Consider the following 21,579-nt stretch of genomic DNA (forward strand, 5'->3'; position numbering starts at 1 on the left):
ACAATATATGTGAATAAGTTTAATTATATGATTTTCCAAGCAATTGTTTGAAAAAAAGAGAAGACAAATTCCTATTATGTTGATCACCTAGTTTACCCAGCTTTAGACAAAAATGGAATACCCTAGAAGTTCACTATAATGCCAAAGTTGAAATATTCATAATAATGCAGGTCTTTAATGTTTCTATAATTAGACTTGCAGAGTTACAATGGTTTAAGTTCAGTAATTTTATTAATGTATCACACTATCTGCACCCCTAATCAATAAATATAAATGTAATCAATGTATTTATTCTTTAAACATTTACTGTGCGCCTACCATGCTAAAGACTGCCAGAATTATACCAAAAAGATCACAGGCAAACAGAGCTTAGGTAACATGCTTTATGCTTTATGACAGGTAAGGATCCAATTTTAAGGTAAACATACTTAATGTAAGCTATGTATCTGGCCACGGCAGACTGTATTCTGCAAAATGTCCATAGCAATATCTCCCCTTCCAAATGCTACTCTGAAATGAGAACTTGCCACTCTCCAACCAAGAGAGGTAGATGAGTTCAACACTCTTGAACCTGGATGGACTCTGTGATTGCTTTAATACAATGTGGCAGAAGCAAGGCTATGCACCAGTTCTAAATGTAGTTGTTAACTGGCCTGGCAACTTCCCCTTCCTGTCTTTTTGGATGCCAGCTGCCATGAAAGGGGTGCCATTACCCTGAGACCCCATGTTATGAGAAGTCCATACTATATGGTGAGATCTGGAGGATAAGACTCCACGTGGAAAGAGACAGAGGTCAAGGAGCACTGAGACATCAGACATATGAGTGAAGAAACTAACTTGGAAGTAGATCTTCCATCCCCAGCCAAGCAGCCAAAGCCATATGGATTGGAGATGAATTGTCCAGCTGAATCCTTTCAGAATTCCTGAGTCATGGGATTGTGAATAAAATGATTAGATTACTTTAGGTCACTACATTTTGGAGTGGTTTGTTAGACAGCAATAGAAACAGGAACTTGAGCACTATGTTAGGAATTCAGCTACATGAAACAGATATCCATGTCTAAAGGGACTTTAGTCTAGTGGAGGAGACAAATAATTAAATATGCAATGACAGAGGATATACAGAGTGTTGTGGGAACACATAAATATGGCTCCTATCCCAAAGTTGGGACATCAGGGAAAGATTTACTGAGGAGGATCTGCCATTTAATCTTGGATCTAAAGGATACATAGGTGTTCGCTCCAAAAGGAGAGGAGAAAATGGTGTTCCAGGAAGATGGGAGAGCATGTCCAAAGATATTGAGGTGAGTGAGAATTGTGCTTATTCCGGGAACTAGAAGAAACTTAGAGTGAAGACATCACAGATATTGTGCGGGGAGCGGCAATGGGTAAGGATGGTAGGGCACACAGGGTCAGATCACAAAGGGCTTTGATTGCTACATTAAGGAACCTTGCCTTTATCTTAAGAAAAATGGGAAGCCATTGAGAGATCTTAAGCAATGGAGAGACTTGATCAGTGTTGCAATTTAGGAAAATGCTTCTGCATAGTCTGCAGCAAGGAATGAGACTGAAGGAGGGGCACGGCTGAAGCAACAAGAACACTTAGCAGAACATTACTGTAATGCAGGTGAGAGAAAATGGCTGTCGTAACTCGCAAAGTGCATTTATGGCTGGAGATATGTGTATCACTCAGAATGATATTTAGGCAGTACAAATCTACAGGAACAAGTAGTTGGATATATGGGTCTGAAGCTTCAGAAAGAGATTTGTAGAGAAATAGCTATCTATATCTATGAGTGTACCATTAGGGAAATGGCAGGATGGTAAGAATCAGAAGTCATCTACTGATGGGGCAGGCATTAGAATAGATCAAGGGATCAAGAGGAAACTTCATTCAAATACTTAAGATGGAAATCACAACATTGTATATAGTATCAAAAAGGCATATACAATTAAAATGGCCAATATTAAGAAACTGGTTAAATAGAGTTACATACTTTACACAAGTGTCTAAACAAAAAGCTAACAACATGCAAAAACGCTGTTCAGTGAAAAGAGTAGTTTATGAAATAATATTGGCATATCATAAATCCAAGCAATGTGAGTACAAGTACAGATGAAAGATTGAAAGGATCTTCACTGAGGTCTTCACAGTGATTTTCTGATTACATAGATCACTGGTAGTTTTATATTTTTATTTTGTTTATATGTATTTTCAAAAATTTCTATAGTAAACATATAGAATATACATTAATCATAAAAAAGCACTTAAAGCACTTTTTAAAATGGGCTTTCACTTACTTTTTATTAGTGCCCAGTGTTATTTCCAGCAATGACCCTGGAAATAAAATCCATAATACCCTTACAGATTGAAAATCATACCTTTGAGAAAGGCTGAAAATAGTCAAATGATTATAAGTGCAGATAGTTCATGTATTATCCAATTACATATATCTGCCTCAAGTTCTACAAGCATCCATTAGCCTAAAACGATAGACAGTAGGTCAACTCCAATTCTTCCATAGTATCCGATTCCATTCATCAAATACTTTACTAAAGAAAGCTCTGCAGAACTCAATGACATGAATGAGTTCTGCCTTCAAAGAACTTTTAATGTAAAAGGGAAAACAGAGATACAAACAGCAAATACTAATGCAACATGAAAACTGGTTAGTGTGGTAACAGGGATGGGAATAGACTCTTATGAAGAGTAAAGAAAAGAGGGGTTGACTTTTGCCAGGCAGACAGAGGACGTGTCATTTGAACAGGGCTTTGAAAGATAAGGGGTGCTTACCATGCAATCAGGAAAGAGGATGTAGCAGATCTGGATGTTGATGAGTTTCAGGCAAATTTAGGAACTTTAAAACAGACTAATTAGAAAAAAAGTGTATGTAATGAAATTGGGGGGAAAGTAAATAAAAGGAAAAGGATTGTGAAAACCTTTAAATATTGGGTTAAACACTATACTTGACAATCTGAATGGGGGAACATTACCAGATTTCTTGTGTGCAAATAAAAATATTGTGAGAATGAATAGAAAAACAGAGAGACGAAAAGTGGAGATCGGTTTAAGGATAAGGCAGATTTCATGGGACAGGGATGGAGGGCCTGCCCTAGCAAATGTAGGAATGGAAACTAAAGAGCAAAATCAAGGGCCATTTTGGATTGAAGTGACTTCATGAATAACTTCATTTGTAGAATGCTAGGAAAAAACTAAATAGTAGGATAACTAAGCTGATTTCAAAATGACAAAGGTACCGTTTATGCTTTTTGCCTATTCCCTCAGTCATTTTATTTTAAAACATTGGTCAAATAAATAATGGTTGAAAATTCTAAACAAGACAGCCATCAACATAAAAGAAAAGACAAGTTTGCAGAGTCAAGTGCAAAGACAAAGAATTTGGATTTGGACACAGGGTGAAGTTCAAGTGGAAATACTGTGGCATTCAGGAAAAGGAATTAGGCTGGGTAAAGAAATTTGACAACCATCAGAATGTAAGAGTTGAACCAAGCTATGGGATGATAGCGTAAAGGTGAGGGCTGTAGGGCGCTAATATTTTTGAATACTTACCCTGCTTCAGATGCTTTACACACATTATCCATTGATTCTCACGGCAATTTATAAAATGGCCATCCTGGCAGAAAGCATAGGTATGATAACTGAGAGGCCTTCAGATTTGACTATTAGGAGGTTACTTTCAATGGACCAATCGAAGCAAAACACTCTAAGCCAGAACGCAGTGGGCTGAGGTGCGAATGCGAATCCGAAAGGCAGAAGGAGTTAAAATGAAGCAGGGGCGGAGCATGGAGCCAGAAGGGAGGCCAAGGACGATGAAGGCATGGAGGGAGTTAACCATGAAGAGAAGGAGAATTGAATGAAGAGGAAGAGACTGGACATTCCAGACAGATGAAGGAAAACTGATTTCTGTTTCTGTGGAAAGGAGGACATAAGGAATACAAAAGAAGAGCTAGCCAGAAAGAAAATAATTGGGTACCCTGAGAATAGAGACAGGAATGGTGAGGGAAACAGGTAACACAAGACAACAAAATAAAAGAATTCTTAGGTATTTCAGAGCTAAATGGTCTCTTTTAGTCTCTCATTGGCTAAGAGTAGCACAGATGGTCTGTGACTTTAATATGGGAAAATGGTGCCTTATTTGCTCTCAATTTTCATATCATTTCATGGGTTAATAATATTCCTTTAAAATGTCTGACAATCCAACTTCCTCACTGCCAGATAGAAGAAAGCTTCACTACGTTCTTGTTTTTACAGTGTATGTAATTTGAATCTGGTAATAATCTCTTAACAACGGAAGAGCTGATAAACATTGCCAAATTCTGTTTTAATCTGCAGAGCAAAATTCAAGCCACAAAAATCAGAGTTTCTTACTCATTTGAGAATATCAAAGGAGCCTCTTCTGAGGCAAATAATATACTTAATTTCAAATGATATTAGGAATACAGAAAATAATATATATATATAATGTGTCAAGGGCAAGAAAACAGTATAAATACAATCATCAACAATGAGAGAAAAGCTAAAATGACGCAGTAACAGCTTTTATGTGGTAGAAATGACAAGTGAAGCTATTGTATATCACAAAAACGTATTGGTTGGGGATGCTCAATACATAGGTTTAAAAGAGTTTAAGCACACACACACACACACACGCGCACGCGCACACACACACACATATACAATAATCTGACTAAAAAGCTCCAAACTCATATCCAAACCAAAATAAAGGTATCTGAGGTCAACACAAAAAGAATATGCCAAACTCATTCTTCTGTGACACTACAGTTATGAGGGAACACATTATTATGTAAACTTAATTTTAAAAGAAAGAGCAAATCTATTTTCTGCTGACCAAAGAAGTGACTTACCGATGCTAAAGGAAAACTAAAGTACAAAACACCCACTGTCAATAGCGTGTTACAGAATTAGCAAACCATATTCATGATCTCCATGTGGTTATGAATGCAATTTTTGTAAGTGGGTATTAATACATACTATTTCACGGTTGCAAGTTCACTAGGATCAATTAATCTAATGCAATGGCCAACAATATGACTTGAGATGTTAATCACCGAGGTTTACCGTGGGATGATACTGCAAGGAAAGGCTTCTGAGACAAGGAAATTACTTCATGGGATGGCATTCAATAACTTCCACTGAGGAGTAGACATTATCTGATTTGTCAGCAAAGAAGGCTAGTGACAACGCACCTTCTGTCGGGTGGGTGCTGCATGTGGCCAGTCTCCTCTGGACAATCCTGTAACATGGGCTGCAGTTCTTCCTGTGGGGAGGGAGTCAGGGTGGCAGTGGACTGATGGCTATAGGACACGGCAGCTGGAGAAGACGCTGCTCCCCGAACAGGCGGAGTGGGGCCTCGTTCATCTTCCTCTTCTTCTAATTCATCTTGTTGCAAATACATCCTTGCTGGTGGCACCGGACACGGCATTTCTTGGTCATAGCTAAAATAAATGATAAGGATGTGTAGACTTACTGCAGGTTATTCAAATCAACTATTTGGATAGTAATGAAATGTCACCTTTAAATTGTTTTTCAATTTTCTTTTTTTTTTTTTTTTTTGAGATGGAGTCTCGCTCTGTCGCCCAGACTGGAGTGCAGTGGCTGGATCTCAGCTCACTGCAAGCTCCGCCTCCCGGGTTCACGCCATTCTCCTGACTCAGCCTCCCGAGTAGCTGGGACTACAGGCGCCCGCCACCTCGCCCGGCTAGTTTTTTGTATTTTTAGTAGAGACGGGGTTTCACCGTGTTAGCCAGGATGGTCTCCATCTCCTGACCTCGTGATCCGCCCGTCTCGGCCTCCCAAAGTGCTGGGATTACAGGCTTGAGCCACCGCGCCCGGCTTCAATTTTCATACTAAGGAGCTATTGTTGAAAAAGATTTTACCTCACAAGGTTTGTGAATTACTGCATAAACTATTTTTCTCTAAGAGATTGTAATTTACATTAGCATATTATAGGGTCTTAGAAGTCATACAATAAAAAAATCCACTTAGGCCGGGCGCGGTGGCTCAAGCCTGTAATCCCAGCACTTTGGGAGGCCGAGACGGGCGGATCACGAGGTCAGGAGATCGAGACCATCCTGGCTAACGAGGTGAAACCCCATCTCTACTGAAAAATACAAAAAACTAGCCGGGCGAGGTGGCGGCGCCTGTAGTCCCAGCTACTCGGGAGGCTGAGGCAGGAGAATGGCGGGAACCCGGGGGGCGGAGCTTGCAGTGAGCTGAGATCCGGTCACTGCACTCCAGCCTGGGCGACAGAGCGAGACTCCGTCTCAAAAAAAAAAAAAAAAAAAAAAATCCACTTAACATGGCTTAATTTAGTACAACCCCAATGTATTTGGTATATTTTGTCCCTCCAATATGTTCTCTAAAAGACTCAAAGATGGTATTACAGAGGACCTGAAGATGAGTTGCTACATTTAGAGAAAAATTATCCTTGTTTTCTTTTTTTGAGATGGATTTTCGCTCTTGTTGCCCAGGCTGGAGTGCAATGGTGCAATCTCGGCTCAAAGCAACCTCCGCCTCCCAGGTTCAAATAATTCTTTTGGCTCAGCCTCCAGAGTAGCTGGGATTATAGGTGTGCATCACCACACCCAGTTAATTTTTGTATTTTTAATAGAGACGGGGTTTCTCCATGTTGGCCAGGCTGGTCTCGAACTCCTGACTTCAAGTGATCCACCTGCCTCAGCCTCCCAAAGTGCTGGGATTACAGGCATGAGCCACTGTGCCCAGCCAAGAAAAATTACTCTTAAAAATCCTTTCAGAGAAAGATATACTGGAGGTCAACCTATTTAGTCCAATACTACCCATTTTTTTTTCTCTCAAATTATAGTAGATCACTATTTCTTCAGTTGAACACAAAATGAAGTTGTTGGTTTGCATTTAGGATGGTGAGCGAAAAATACACATTCAACAATAAAATGCCCCTGTACTCCTCTGCTGGAGCTGGGTGGGAAGCACGATGGATCTGGGGAACAATCATGCCTTTCTCTTTTCTCTTATCCCAGGGCGTATGTTTATTGATTATAAGGGCAATGATGTACAACACTATATAAACTGGTTCTGTTACCTATTTCTCTTGTTCATTCTCTACCATCCACCTTGTTTACCTGAATTCCGGGAAGTGGATGCTCAAATAATGTTTCTTTGCATCTTTCTTTACTTTCCTAATCTCACTGTCTCCCTTTTTGCCTCTTTCTTTTGCTTCCTTTATTAGCAAACAGCTGAGCAACTTGCCTACTCATCCAGACTAGAAATGTTTTAGTCATCTTTGACTTCTTTCTTCTCCCTCAAACCACTCCCCAATTCATTTCTATTCTATCAATAAAAACTCTCTACAATCTATTCTCTTACTTTTATTTCTTGTATGTGCTACTGCAACAATCTTTTAATTGGTCTCCTAGCCTCCAGTCACTCCATTACTTCCAAAATTACATTAATATGCATCATATGCAGGTTATTCACGTGCTCCTCAAAATAAGAAATGACTCTCTACTTGTTTAAAGAATAAAATAAATGACTAAGCAAGACACTGGAGTATCTGTATAATCTGGCTTACATCTGCTGTCCCAGCATCCTCTCATTCCCAGCATGTGTTTCATGTTAGTTTTCCAGGAGTCCACATCTGTGTGGTCCCATGTCCATAAAACCCCTTTTTCTTAACTGAGAACCTTCTCATTTGTCCAGATCAAGAACAAATGTAGCCAATCACGAAACCTTCATTCTTCTCCATTAGAATCAGTCTTTCTCCTTGGGGCACAGTTGCAGCTTCAATATAGCTTTTTTCTTTTTTCTTCTTCTTTTTTTAACCTATATTTACTTATTTCATTTTAGTCCTCTTATTTTTGTGAACCAAAGCAGCAATGAATGTTGTTAAAACAGCTTGGGAAATGCATTTTTAAAAATGCATTCAGGTCAAGTGGAATTGCTCATGCCTGCCTGCAATCCCAGCACTTTGGGAGGCTGGGGTGGGGACGATTGCTTGAGATCAGGAGTTCGACAGTCTGGGCGACACAGTGAGATACCATCTCTACAAAAAAATAAAAATAAAATTAGCTGGGCACTGTGGCACAAGCCTGTAGTCCCAGCTACTTGCGAGGCTGAGATGGGAGGATCACTTGAGCTCTGGGGTAAGTCCCTGTTTCTAAAAACAAAACCAAACCAACCAAACCAAACCAACCAACAAACCAAACATACAGTTTTGTTTTCATTACTTGCAGATTCTGTATCTGCAAATTCACGGATTCGGTGTAATTTATTTGTAAACCCCCAAATCGGTATCTATGGCATTTTCATGGTCATTCCCACAGACTCACAAAGAGGCCAAAAATGTGAGTGCCTGATGTGCCTGTTCCCAGCTGAGGTAAAACAAGGATACACTTTGCTTTCTTGTGTCAGTTCTCACACAGTAAACAAGCGTCCTTTCCGTGGTTTACTTACTGCCATGTCTGTCAGAATGTTTTAAGCTTTATATTAGTGATTTCCCTCTTAAAACGGCCCTCAAAAGACGTGCTTAATGAAGTGCTCTTAGTGAGTCTAAGCCTTAGAAGGCTGTAATGTGCCTTAAAAAAAAATATCTATGAAATAAGCTTTGCTGAGGAATGACTTACTGGGTTCCATGTTAATAAATGAACAATATATATTAAATAAGCATCTTTAAAAAATACATAAAACAAGGTTATGTATTGGTCAGCTGACAAATATGTTGTGGTTAGAGGTTAGAAGGAACCTAGCCCTGTATTTCCCCTAGGACCAATGGTTCAACATTTGTTAACTCACTGTTCTCAAGAATTTTAAAATGTATAAATATTGTGGATAATGAGAGCTCCCTGTAAATATTTTTATATAAGAATTTTACTTAAAAATGCATTTTATAAAAAGATTATTAGAAAACTGAAACACAGAGACTTTGTTTCTGGCACAGTAATACACTTTTCTGTGTGTGCAGAATGAAGGAATGATGTCTTTACAGCAGTCACCGAAAAGACTGTATTTTCAGGTATATTTTATGATGTATTCGCTAATTCTCCACCTTAAAGGAGTTTTCCTCCTTTGGTTTAAAGAAGCAGCTGTTTCGTTTTGTCTGGTGGTACCATGTCCAGTTCTACAGATTCTGGAGTGAGAAAGAGGTACACTAACTTCGTAATTGCTGTCACGTGGACTACTATACTTGTTAAGTCTTTGGGAGAAACAATTCAGCAAAGTTCACATTTCTACAAAGAGTTCTCAGCATAAGGTGATAATATCTAAGAACAAATAGCCTTCAGGATACCATCGTTGTGGTATCAATCCACACGACTGTCTTACAAAAATTTCAAGACATGTCACAGAAGTTCTAATATTCAAAAATCACAAAATCATATATCCATATGTTAAATTATGTATACACACACAGGATATACACATGAGCTAATATGTATTCATTTTTCTATTCTATTCTAGGTTCCAAAAGAATTTTTTGAAGCACAAATTCCTTTTTTGGAAGCAGCAAGGAGAATTTTTACTTCCTGCTGACCAGCACTGTTTTATTTAAAGCCAACTGTTTGTGGACCTTAGGAATCTGTCTTCTCTTGACCACCTAGTTTAATAATTGCTTAAAATGGGCGGAAACAATCATATTACACTGTTTACATCTGTTTGGACACTCCTCTTACCTTTCATCTACAGAAATGTTGTACTCTTCGCTATTGCTGTGTGGAGGAGGATGTGCTGGGGGAGGAGGAAGCAGGTCTGCCCAGTTCATGCCACCCTGTTTTGGTACCTTGGGTGTTCTTGCCCCTTTCTTGTGCCCCTGACTCCCTAGAAAGGAAATAAAATACAAGCCATTGATCTCTGGCCTTTAAACGTTTTCTATTAGTCACAAATTAATCATTTTTTGTAAATATGATTTTATAATTCATTTATGTATACAGAGATAAACACGCTTTTTCATTAATTTTAAACAGAACTTTGTACCAGAGAAAATGCAAGGTACTGCAATGAATAACTGCAAAATAAATAGCAAAAAAGCAATAAAACCATGAATGAACGTTTCAAGTCATATCATTAATAGTGATCTTCTTACAGCAATTAATTGCATTATGGATTATCATCTCAAACAAATGAGCTGTAGACATATTTTCTGGAGTGCCTTTCTATTATTTAATTGCTGGAACCTAAAATACAATATGATACAGATACAATCTATTAGAGTTCCACTGTTGCATTAAATCACTGAATATATATAATTTGTACTTGTCCATTGAAATGTTTTAGGCACAATGAAATTACTAGTTTCCTTCAGAAAGGCAAGTACAGATGAAATAATAGCTGGAATGACTGATTGAACTAATGACAAAAGAAGCAGAAAAATGATTTTTAAAAGGGACAGAAGTGTTTTCAGCCACTGTTTCTATACAATGATGGCTTATGGTAAAATGATGTTGCTTGAACATTCTTAGTAGTTTGACATAGCCCAATTATTCAAGTGTTCCAGTGTTCTCATTTTAGATTCGGCATTATTTTTTTTAAACATAGGAGGCTATATATTTGAAAGCATTTATTTTAACGAAAATTTTAGATCAACAAGTATTTTGGGATAAAATATCCCCCTTTCCAATATGTTACATTTTAGATTCATATGTGAATTACAGACGATGAGTCTACAATTATTTTTCTCATAATGTCCCTTTATATCAGTGAATTATCTTGGTCTTATTTTTTTAACCCTATCCAATCCTTCTCCAAGTCACGTAATACATGAGTCAGGTCTGACCATATTCAATGAACCTTGATATTTTTGTCACTTGGGAATTTTCAGTCAAATGGCAGTGTTTGTTAAGCCAGATGTTCTTGTACTAGTATGTTACTGCAGCAAGCGTGCGCTAGGGACAGGCTGTTATTAATAAACTACGATTGTCAGTACTACGTGTATGTGTCTCTGTTCTCTCACCCACCATTCAGGTGTCCAGCACTGGGATGACTGTGTGTGTGTTCTAGACTAGACATTAACCCGCGCCTTCCGCTGGATTTCCTGATATACATCTCCTGTAGCAACTCCACCAGTCCGGAGAGGCCTGGCACAGATGTCTCCTGTACCCTATTTACTTGCTTTTTACCATCTTTACATCTTTTTACCATATATTCACAGAATATCAAAGAGTAGAACATCCCGACCTAGGTATCTAAGCTGAGGGATACCGAAGGTCAATTAAACATTCACAACTAGCATCATTGTTTATTTTCCCATTAAGATACGGTTTTCTCTGAGTGACTAAAAATTCAAAGATGAAATGGCATAAGATAATCAAATATCAAAATATTTCATATGATTTTCTTAAAAGTAGATCCTTGAAATATTTCTCTTAATTCAGGATTGACTTAGTTTCAAAAAAGAAGTCATTTAATAAGATGTCAATTGTTAAAATAAACAACGTATAATAGAATCAGAGTAAATCTAAAAGGTAAAGGGCCATTTCTAAGTTCCCTTAAATCCAACAGAAACACAGGCTAGAAAATGCCAAACCAGCGTGTTAGTTAAGGGAAAACTGTAAGACGCAAATGCCATATTCATTACAGAAGAGGGGTGGAGACTCTTGGCTAAAAGCCCCTAAGAACAACTTGAATCCAGTTGCCGGGAAGTGGCATTTCTACGCTCTCCTGGAGAAACATTGCTAGAGTCAAGATCAATCGGTCTTGTTCTCATTGTGGTGTGACGTGCCACATGTTAGTTCTAATAACGAGCTGCCTTTAATTAGAAAAACAGGACTTAAGCACCCAGCAAGCTCCCATCTGCAGCCTCTATCAGGAAAACAGCTGGTAAACAGCTGCAACAGCATGAAGACCACAGGGAAGAAGCCTCAGTGGGGCTTGGGGAGGCACTTACAGACTGAGGTTGGGAGGTTGCTTTACGAGGCTTCAGAGCAAGAACTGAGGGATCGTAGAGAGATGATAAACTGAGACAGGTTCCTCTTGGACCTGAATCTCGTGTTATTGTCTCTTATGCTTTTGATTCTGCTCGGGCGTCCTCAAACATTATGTGCTTTTACAGGCTCGTTTCAAATGGCAACATATTTAGCAGGTTAACTCTATGTGCAACATTTTTAGTTACATTTTGGCCAAGGGGGAAAAAGAAGTCCCCACTGCCTTTAAAGATTAGGCAGACACGTTTCTTCTGGCTTTGCTAAAGCTCATTAACAAGAAAGAAAATAGGACACTCAGTCTTTGTTGCCAAGTAGAACACAAAATGATTTAGTGAGTGGAAAGTCCCTCAAATTGCAGAGACAAGACCATGCCTGAGATTCATATTACATAAAGTGATTTAGACGTGTCACCTACATACGTCAGTCCATTAGCACTCAATTTGTAATCTTGGAAAGTACCAGCTTTTTAAAGGAGAGGTTCTTTGGTTCACCTTACTTACCAGATGTACTACTGCCCCGGTCTGAGCTGTTGTAGGATCCTCCTGTGTTCTGGTCGTATGATTGGTTGTATGGGATAGTTGGAGGAATTGTGTCATTTGCTCGATAATCTAGACATGTCAGATGAAAAAAAAATTATTTTCGCTTTGTGAGCAATTTCACATCTCTGCTTTATCTATATTTCTGGTAACTAAAGAAACAAATTGGACCATTTATTTGCCTTTTTTCTCTTTTATTGTTGTATTCAGATTCTCAGGATATAAAAAGGCTAATACTCCAAATATATATAAACTATATATAACTTTAATAATACAATATGATTTTAATAAGAAATCACAAAAATATGTCTGCAAATCATAAAAAATAAATCACAGTAACATAAAAATAAAACTGAAACTTGTCAGCAAGGTTATATCTAATAAAAAATATATATCCATAATAATAAAAAAAAACAAATATCTTAATTTGCCCCAGAAATGCTTCTGCTTACTTAGGCAAAGGTGAAAATCCAAATGATAAGCTCGCCACTGGAATGTAGTCAGTAATAATCTGTCATCTAGTTGCACTCCAGGTTCTTTATTATAGTCTGACATACCAAATCTGCTTACAAGCAGTATAAACAATAAATCAGAGTTCTGAAATATTTGTATGGAGGCTCTCAGGGATTTCTGAAGTCCACAGTAAAACCATACACTATGAAGGAATAACGTGACAATAGTTTGAATCACCACTGCAAATTCCATGATTACAGAAAGTGTCCTATTCATCTTCGTCAGTCTTTGTCATGAACTTATGCAAGAATCTCGATCAAGATTTATTAAATTGGGTTATTCTACCAATCAAGTACTTTCTTAAACTTGAGAAAAGGCTAGCTGACTTCATTCTCAAGTTAAAACATAATATTAACTTAACTGAAATTTTTAAGTTACATTTTTGTTATCTTCAACTGCGATAAATTGTATTTTCGAAGAAAATGTTACCAACTCAACCCTAAAGAAAATAAGTCTATATCTCCAATTATCTACCAGAAAATGTATTCTTTACCTGGACTAGAGGGGTTGCACTGCCCCCATCTATTCACATTAGAGCAATCCTGTCCTGGTTTTCCTAGAGGTATAACTTTGCAAATCATGTTATTAAAGCAGTAGCCTAAAGGACTACAAAGAAATCAAACACCTACCTTTTCCAACTCATGCACATTACAATACAGAAACATTTCCTTCAGGCCACAGAATGCCATTGTGCGACTTCAAGTTAATACTAAACTCAATTTATTTTAGGTTCTATACGGACAGACTTCAATCAGGTCAACCAAGGAAATTTAGGTTCTAAAATTATATATTGTAGCAGTCTTAATAAGCACATGAGGTGGGAGACACACAACAAATGGAACCACTTCTCTAGTTCAAGTTTAATTTAATTATTTTATATCAGGTTGATATAAAAATGCCACTGGTTTATATGACCACATAGAAGCAATTATCTTCCATCCTCTAGTGGAAAGAATGGGATAGTCTATTTATTGAAAATGTGAGGTATTGTGACAGTTGTACATCTGCCTCATGAATAAAAGATTGTCCGTCCCAATCCCTCACCTGCTATTAAATTTAAATTAATCTCAAAACCATTTGAAAATACTTATATATCATTATAAAATAAAATTTCCAAGGTTATTGTTGTGCTAATTAACTTTTTGACACTGGAAATTTTGAAACCAAAGAAATAAGAAAATCTCAGCGACAGAAGAAAAGATTTTACTTGCTAGTCGCAGACAAGTTTCGACATCTAGTCGAGGTGCTGAGAGTATCATACAGAGACAGATGGGAATGCGTGCAAGCCTCTTCACCTTTGTTCAGCTTGTTTTGCTCCATGATGTTGTACTGCACTGGTGCCACTTCTTGTTTCTGCTGTCCCAGTGGTTTCCAGTGCTTCTCGCCAGAGTCCCCGCTGCCGTTGTTCATGTTGTTGCTGAGGTTTGACTGGATGAGCTGAGTGGTGGCGTAAGGAGTAGGCTGCCCTGATGGATTGACAAAACGCCCATCCTTCAGATTTGGGCTATTGAAGGTTTTCATCTCATTGATTTTGTTACTAAGGTCCACATCACCATAAACAGTTGACTCAGGGAGCATCAGATTTGTTTGTTTGTTATCCAGTTGGTTGTTATAATTTGCTATACAATCAGCTATGTGCAATGGAGAGGAAAAGGAAAAAATCATTCTGCATGGTTATTCCTTTTAAATTTCTTTCTACGTAGCTTTGTGAGTCATAAGAAAATCGTTACGTAAAGTATAAGTGGGCTTAAATAAGATGGAAAAAAGGGCCAAATATCCACATGTGCTTTCCAAAGAAAATTAATAATTGAAAAAATAAAAGAGGGTACACAGAATTTGCAGAGACTAAATAAATGTGAATTTCTGATAGTGCTGAAGTAAACAACCAATTTAAAATAATTTTCATTTAATAGCTTCATTAATAAGAATTCCACTAAAATAATATATACATGTATATCTTTATGTGCCAACTTTTTATTTCCTAGTCTTTGCTTACTGAATTATTTGAAGCTACTGGTTAGCTGCTGAAGCAACAGACAAAGCATATAAATTGAAAATCCAAAGAGAAAACACTACTCATGGATCAAAGAACTTGAGATTTTGATATATATATATATTTTTGTTGTTCTTGTTATTTTGTTTTGTTTTGTTTTTGAGACGGAGTCTGGCTCTGTGGCCCAGGCTGGAGTGAGCGGCGCCATCTTGGCTCACTGCAAGCTCCGCCCCCGGGTTCCCGCCATTCTCCTGCCTCCGCCTCCCGAGGAGCTGGGACCACAGGCGCCGCCACCGCGCCCGGCTAGTTTTTTGTATTTTTAGTAGAGACGGGGTTTCACCGTGTTTGCCAGGATGGTCTCGATCTCCTGACCTCGTGATCTGCCCGCCTCGGCCTCCCAAAGTGCTGGGATTACAGGCTTGAGCCACCGCGCCCGGCCGCGATTTTGATATTTTATAAAATATTTACATTTAAAAGATACGAGGAACGGGGGTAAAATGATAGTAAATACTACTAAGGAGAATTCTATTAGTTCTTGTCGTAGTCATGTTGGATAATCATTATCCGGAAAACATGCTATATAATCATTTTCTCATGGTTTCATAATGACACCCAAAAAATATAAAATGACAATAATAATAACAAAAGGAATCATAGTAACCTGGGTCATTGAATCAAATAAAGACTAAAATAATACTTAAATATCTAATATCTCATTTCCACTCCAGTTTTCTCTCCATTAAAATATTTGGACAGTAAATAACTGAATATACATATATAACATATACATTCATATATATATATATACACACCCTGCAGTTGAAAATATTAAAATAGTAGGAAGAACTGAAATCATATTTTTAAATTAAAAATTTTTAAGGAGAAAAATTAGTTAAATTACAATGGTAAAAATATCATTATTTTATTCATGCTGTCCAAAAGTGGTACCAACTTAACAAGTCACCTGTAGCACTGGATATGTTAGGTTTTTAACTGGATATGTTAAAAATTATAAATTAACATGCTTGTTACTAAAGATGTAAATGTGAATATAATCTTAAGAAAAATGGGTTAACTTCTCTATCCTACTGAATTCAACTATTCTGCATTTCAACCATGAACCATCAGGGAGCAGAAATATTTGATTGATCTGGCCTTTGCGATTTCTAATTTCTAGTTTTGTTTAACAGTGGTTAAGAAATACTATAAAGATCACATGGTTTTTGCATTCTCATTTTGTTTCGCCAACCTATCTATATGTGTGTTATCCAACAGAACCTTGGAGATACTGTACATGGTCTACTCTGCTTTGTCCGATACAGCAGCTACTAGTCACATGTGGCTCCTGAGCACTAGAAATGTAGCTAGTGCAAAAGAGGGACTGAGTTTTAAACTGCGTTTTATTTAATTAAATGTAAACAGCCATCTGTTGCCAATGGCTACCATATTGGACAACACAGCTCTACCTATTAATTTAAATGGGTATTGCCATTTTTTCTCTTCTATGGGTCTCAACCCAGTTTTTCTTTTACTTATGATTACATGCGTATCTATCTGTCCAGACACTCAGCATACGGACCGCTGGAGGGCAGAGACTCGGTCACGCGGCTATGTCACGTCCACAGCCAGTGGAGACTCAGGATTCATTTTAAGGGCAGACATGCAGATTGCTCTATGATTGGTTCTTTATCGTGCTTAACATCTTTACTTAACTCCAACTTCTCCCTTGCCTTTCCTTAATTCCATAGGTTATTTTACTTCTATCATCATAGAGAGATTCCTTACAATTATTTTACTATTTCCTATATTGCGAATATTGTATTTTTTTTGGGGGGGGGTAAGAAATCTTTGCCAATTTTTATTCCTTTACATCTTGCATAATGTACATCCAATTTTTTACTATTATGTTTTGGCATAAAATTTTAGTCACATATACATCTGACCCAAAAAACAAACAATAGAAAATAAATGTATGCATACACACCTGCAAAATATATATATGTATGTAAGTGTGTGTGTGTGTATATATACACATAATACATATATATCTATGTGTGTGTATATATACACACACAATATATACATATATATGTATCTCATGTCCTCAGGATTTGCTAATATACTATAAAATCTGATTTAAAATTCCAGTTTTTATTTAAATTTTTGTATTACTGTTGTATATTATTATTATTATTGTTTTTGCTATTAAAGAATTTGGTTCATTATAACTATGAATTTATTTACCTTTTGATCTATGTTATTCCCAAAATCTCAAAAATGATTAAATATGATTAAAGATTATTTAATTACAATTAAAAATTATATAGCAGGCACAGTAGCTCACCCCTATAATCCTAACACTTTGGGAGGCTGAGGCAGGAGGGTTGCCTGAGTGCAGGAATTTGAGACCAGCCTGAGCAACATAGCAAGACCTGCATCTCTACAAAAAATTTTTTTTAATTTGCAAGGCATGGTGGTGCCCTCCTGTGGTCTCAGCTACTTGGGAGGCTGAGGTGAGAGGATTAGTTGAGCCCGGGAGGCTGAGGTTGCAGTGAGTTGTGTTAATGCCACCGTACTCCAGCCTGGGTGAGAGAGTGAGATCCTATCTCAAAAAACAACAAACAAACAAACAGGGTAAAATAAATCATAATCACATACATTCTTATCAACATAAATACTTGTGACCAGCCTGGCCAACATGGTAAAACCCTCTCTCTACTAAAATTATAAAAATTAGCTGGGTGTGGTGCTGTGTGACTGTAATCCCAGTTACTTGGGAGGCTGAGGCAGGAGAATCACTTGAACCCAGGAGGCGGAGGTTGCAGTGAGCCGAGATTGCGCCTCTGCACTCTAGCCTGGGCTACAGAGTGAGACTCTGTCAAAAAAAAAATTGTTTTTTAAATACTTTTACGGCTGGGCACGGTGGCTCACGCCTGTATTCCCATCCAGCACTTTGGGAAGCTGAGGTGAATGGATCATGCGAGGCCAGGAGTTTGAGACCAACCTGGGCAACATGGCAAAACCCCATCTCTACTTACAAATATATATACATAAAAATTAGCTGAGCCTGATGGTGCATGCCTGTAGTCCCAGCTACTCGGGAGGCTGAGGCACGAGAATCACTGGAACTCAGGAAGCGGATGCCACTACCCGCCAGCCTGGGTATCAGAGTGAGATTCTGTCTCCAATAAACAAATACATACATACATACTTTCCCATGATTTTATTTTTCCTTATTTGCTATCGATTGTATAATTTATCTTCCCAATTATCTGGGCAAAATATTTTTGGTGGACTTTAGCAAAGTATGGAGGTTAAGGGATGGAGAAAATACTTAAATCAGGCTATTTTGCTAAACGATAGTCAGCACTGGATAAAATATTGGTCAAATTTTATCTTCCCATGTAGGGAGAGGGAAAGAAAACATCTTCTGGCTGGCTCCTTAAAAAGCTTATACAGATCACGCTCTCTCTGCGTCCCTAACCTGGGCGACTGTAGGTAGTCAGGTTGCTGTCGCTGTTTCCATTGCCTGCCGTGCAGCAGTTGATGGAGCAGTCGTTGTGATTGTTGCCAGTATTAGGCCACGTGTCTGCCAGCCATGGCTGCGTGGCAGGTTCACTGATGTTGAGAAGTCCAGGCCTAAATAAAAAAATACATAAAAGCAAATGTTATACGAATAGAGAATGATATTTTCTATTGAAAATTCCAATAACTTCCTCATCTTGTTATTCTCACCAATCATCTGATGAACTATGCTGAATGACATTATTAGCCCTTTGATTCTACACTCAAGGCAACTTACCATAAGGTCCTGGGATGCACCTCCATTTACACAGCCATAACTGTACATAGGAAGAGTTACGCATCAGACCTAAAATCTCATATCGTTTGCAACGTTCTACTCTGCCTTTAGTCAGAATGGTTAAAAATCAAACATGGAATATGAAAATATTTTTTAGTCTGTTAGTGGCTTAAAAAAAACGCCCTAATTCAGATAGTTGGCACTTCTTCATTTTGACCCATTAAAAAATTGTGACTCCTTACAACTTCATTAAAAAAATGAAACAAGCCTCTTTACTCAGACGATAGATGCTTCAAATTAAATGCACTGGCATATTTTTCTCCAAAACCATGCTTCATATCTAATGAGTTTGGGGGCTCTGTGACATTTTACACAGATCTTCATCAATGTTTCAGTGCATAGGTCTGTAAGCTTGTCAACATTTTCTGATGGTGACATTGTAAAATGTCATACATCCCAACATAAGCAAAGGAAAGCTGATGAATTAAATCTGATAAAACAGAGATGCCCACTAAAAAGAATATTAGCGTTCATTTTGGTAGTTTTTGGCAGAAGATGTGATTCTTCTTTTACCGTGCATCGGGAATGCCAAGTACATCAGCGATTATTAATGGGAGCCCTGGACCAACAGAGCCAGGGACTCAAACTGGAGTTCAAGAGTGGCATTCCTCATTTCCTTCTCCAACACTGACTTCATACATACCTCCATTCAGCAAAAGAGGCGATGTCCCACTCACAATAAACAGACTGGCATTACAGATTCTGCAAATATTTTCTTGGTGGTTTTATTTTCTATGTTAAAATGCAATAATTGTGTTTCTTATTTATCTGGGAAGCAAAAATCTGATATTTTACCTTCCATGGTTCTTATTCTAGCATATAATCTACTGAGGAAATTTAGTATGCAAATGATGGTTGAGAAGTAATCCATTCTAAAAAAGGCTATGGATTTATGATTCATTTTTCTATACATATGTGAGTACATATATTTATATAATAAAAACAAATATTTACCCTTTGCTTATAACGTGTGAGGCATTCTTTTTTTTTTTTTTAACATGTATGAACTCATTTAGTCACCACAACAATTTTACAAGGGAGGTACTGTTATCCAAATTTTAAAGATGAGGAAATGGGATGTCTAAGAGATGTGAAGAAGTTTGTGCATGGTTATATAAAGTAAGTGAGTGGCAGAGCTGAAAATCAAACCCTAGCAGGCTGGCCCTAGAGTATACACTCTAATCTAAGATTTTATAAACACATATACGGGAAAGTGCTAACATTTCCCAAAGCTCTGGAATATTCTTCATAAAAGGAAGAGTGGAGAAAGTATTGGAAGTGTAAGCCATTAAAACTGAGCCAACCTTACTATTAAAATTGTTGATAAATCGTGATTTGAAGAACAGCGTTTCCAAACTGTTGAAATTTTAAACATTTAAATGCAAGTTATAACACAGATATCTGGAGCCTTTGAAATAGATATTGTTACAGAAATTCTGCATCTAGTAATCGTTTGCTTTCTTATTTTTTCTGTGAACTTAAACTATGAATATTATCACTGTAGAAGTTATTAAAAATAAAACTCCATATGTGACACAGCAGAGATGTTACAGGATGTCTGAAGTATGGGTCAAGAGGAAATTTTCCACAGACTGACTTACATGTTTCAAAAGAAACAGACAAATTTTTATGCTGCTCTGATTCCCTCTGAAAAATACTTTCATAGTGAATGCTTTGATATCATCATAGGCTGAGAGCCCTTTTCATGTATATGAGTGATTTCCAACAGGAAGCTGACTTATCGGTTTACATTCAAGTTTTCTGTTTAGACTTCAATTTGGAATGCTAATTATTTAAGGCAGAAGGTGAGCTGTGATTACTGGCCCATAATGAACCTTAAAATGCCATGTATATATCTGAGAGGACTTTGAGGAAGTCAAGGTCATATGTAGCTACTCTAAGAAGGGTTCTAAGGTCTTTTTTAAACAATTCTCCAGGCTACCTTTATGTATTTGAGCTTAAGATATGAAGCAGAAAAAATCCACATGGCAGTTATAGGTATTAACATGTTTCTTAAATATTATTACATAGTATTATCACATAATATATTAAGTGGATAGATTTGTGCTATGAAGAAAAAAAGAGGGCAAATGCACTTTAGTAATTATATGGCAATTACCTTCAATTCCTACTCTTCTGTTGATATTCCAATCACTCACCCCAAGAAAGCCTATTCGAGCTGCTAAATCACAAAATCAAACAGTACAGAGTCCAGGAGCTGGGGAAACGGTGGAGGAGCCCGGCAGGAAGGCTTGTCAGGCAATAGGCTGTCTCCCCTTCCCACTGGCAGCCTGAATGAGCTCTAAAGCCAAGGGCTAGATCTCAGAACTGCCAATATTTTAAAGAGAAGCAAAGGCTTGAGCTCTATTTCCTCACCTCCCACCAACAGGGAATGTGGTATTGGCATTCTCTACCAGGTTAGCCAGACTTTCCCGCCCCACCCTTCTCAGGTTTTCTCTGCTTTCTTGCCTTCTACTGTGGTTTGGATTAAGTACGTTTTTTGGGACACATTGCCTGGAATGTTTGAGGAAAGGAAAACAAATGAACAGAAACAGGTACTTAATATTTCCATGATCATTTCACTGGATTTTCTCACAATTTCTTTGCCCTTTTTAAGTTGGGAAGGGGTCTCTTTGCTTACCACAATCTTTATTCTCTCTTTTCCAGGAATAGCCACACTTGCAAGGTTCACAATTATAACAGAGTTCTAGATAACCTTCTCCTTTTATTAGAGGAAAAAA

The 21,579-nt window shown here is 37.6% G+C and overlaps 1 protein-coding gene across 2 annotated transcripts in view; it reads right to left on the reverse strand.

Moving 5' to 3' along the window:
- ROBO1 (roundabout guidance receptor 1) overlaps positions 1–21,579 on the reverse strand; it is a 1,168,413-nt gene that overhangs the window by 25,535 nt on the left and 1,121,299 nt on the right. For both annotated transcript variants that reach the window (XM_025375994.1, XM_025375995.1), the window contains 5 exons: positions 18,461–18,615; positions 14,279–14,614; positions 12,435–12,542; positions 9,688–9,832; positions 5,230–5,478 (listed from right to left, as the gene is read on the reverse strand). In XM_025375994.1, the coding sequence (XP_025231779.1) occupies positions 5,230–5,478; positions 9,688–9,832; positions 12,435–12,542; positions 14,279–14,614; positions 18,461–18,615 (993 nt within the window). The remainder of the gene's footprint in view (positions 1–5,229; positions 5,479–9,687; positions 9,833–12,434; positions 12,543–14,278; positions 14,615–18,460; positions 18,616–21,579) is intronic.

Source organism: Theropithecus gelada, chromosome 2 (assembly GCF_003255815.1).
Source record: "Theropithecus gelada isolate Dixy chromosome 2, Tgel_1.0, whole genome shotgun sequence".
Classification (NCBI taxonomy): Eukaryota; Metazoa; Chordata; class Mammalia; order Primates; family Cercopithecidae; genus Theropithecus; species Theropithecus gelada.